The sequence below is a fragment of the Leishmania donovani genome, chromosome 31 (assembly GCF_000227135.1).
Source record: "Leishmania donovani BPK282A1 complete genome, chromosome 31".
Taxonomy (NCBI): domain Eukaryota; phylum Euglenozoa; class Kinetoplastea; order Trypanosomatida; family Trypanosomatidae; genus Leishmania; species Leishmania donovani.
In genome coordinates this window covers 291,792-292,971 of record NC_018258.1, presented here as the reverse complement: position 1 = coordinate 292,971, position 1,180 = coordinate 291,792, and the positions used below count along the sequence as shown (strand labels likewise).

General features: G+C 57.7%; 1 protein-coding gene across 1 annotated transcript; it reads left to right on the top strand.

The window, feature by feature from the left end:
• Window positions 1-175: 175 nt before the first annotated feature.
• On the top strand, window positions 176-1,111 carry LDBPK_310800 (hypothetical protein, conserved; the record flags this gene model as incomplete). The annotated part of the gene is made up of 1 exon (XM_003863122.1): window positions 176-1,111. One exon carries the CDS (start codon window positions 176-178, stop codon window positions 1,109-1,111), a length of 936 nt encoding a protein of 311 aa, XP_003863170.1.
• Window positions 1,112-1,180: the final 69 nt, after the last annotated feature.

The window sequence follows — 1,180 nt, the reverse complement described above, 5'->3', positions numbered from 1 at the left end:
TCAACACACACGGCGGATCGCCTACTGCCTCTCTCACTGGAACCCCGCGACATCCAGAAGGCCGTCGTCTGCTTTGCCCTCGCTGATTTGCCCTTCTTTCGGCTGCAGCTCTCCCTAGCGCGCGTTCTACTGCAACGCTGACGGTGTACAGCTCGACTTCACCTACTCGCCCATCATGTCGATGCAACAAGACTTTGTTCACCCGCGTCAGATGGATGACATGCGGGCCATTCACGCCGCCATCAACTCCTTCAGCGGTGTCATGACCAAGATGATGATGCTGATGAAGGAGCTTGGGACCACGCTGGGGCACGTGAGCCACGCCTTCGATGCACTCACCTCTCTCAGTTTTACCGATGACGAGGTAAAGCAGTACGTGCACCACTTTGGCGAAGAGGTCATCAGCATGAAGGAGGGCATCGCCTTTTGCCAATACAACAAGCTTGTACATGAGGATGTGCAGCTCCCGGTCGAGCAGCTGAAAAAATCGCTGAAGGAGGCGGAGAAGGCGGCGAAGGCGGAGAAGAGCGCCTTTGAGAAGTACAGGAAGGCAAAGCAGTGCGTTGATAAGCAGGAGAAGGCGTTTGCGGAGAGGAGCAAACCCCTCGACACGAGCAAATCTTATCCCACGCACGTGCAGGCGCGGAATAAGGCGCTTGTCTCGCTGCAGAACTGCAATAAAGAATTTGAAGATAGGTTCGCGATGTTGGTGAACGACGTGAAGAACGTGACGGCGACGGCGCTCAAGCGCTACCTCGAACTCAACGCGGGCTACATGACGTCTGTCGTGGACGCCCTCACCAAGACGGACCCTACCATCGAGGAGGCTGCTGTCCTCCACTGTCAAGAGCAGCAGGAGCACCGGCAGAGCGTTGTCGAGCAGCGCTGCTTGCAGGCGAATTCAGAGCTGAGCATCGTTCATGCCTCACAGGGGTACCGGCTCGACCCGAGCAAGATGAACGGTGGCCTACACGACGGAATCATCTTCAAGAGCCTTCCGAGTAGGTTCCGGCAACAGCACAGAGTCTCGAGCACGGTCTCACGGGGCCAACCGCCTCGCGGTCGGATGCCGTCGCCGGCAATGACGGCCATGAACGGTGGTTTGAAGTAGCCTCACAGGGGTACATCAGCAGTGGTAAGCCTGAGGACCTTGAAGCCTACCGCGGAAGCAGCGACCGCC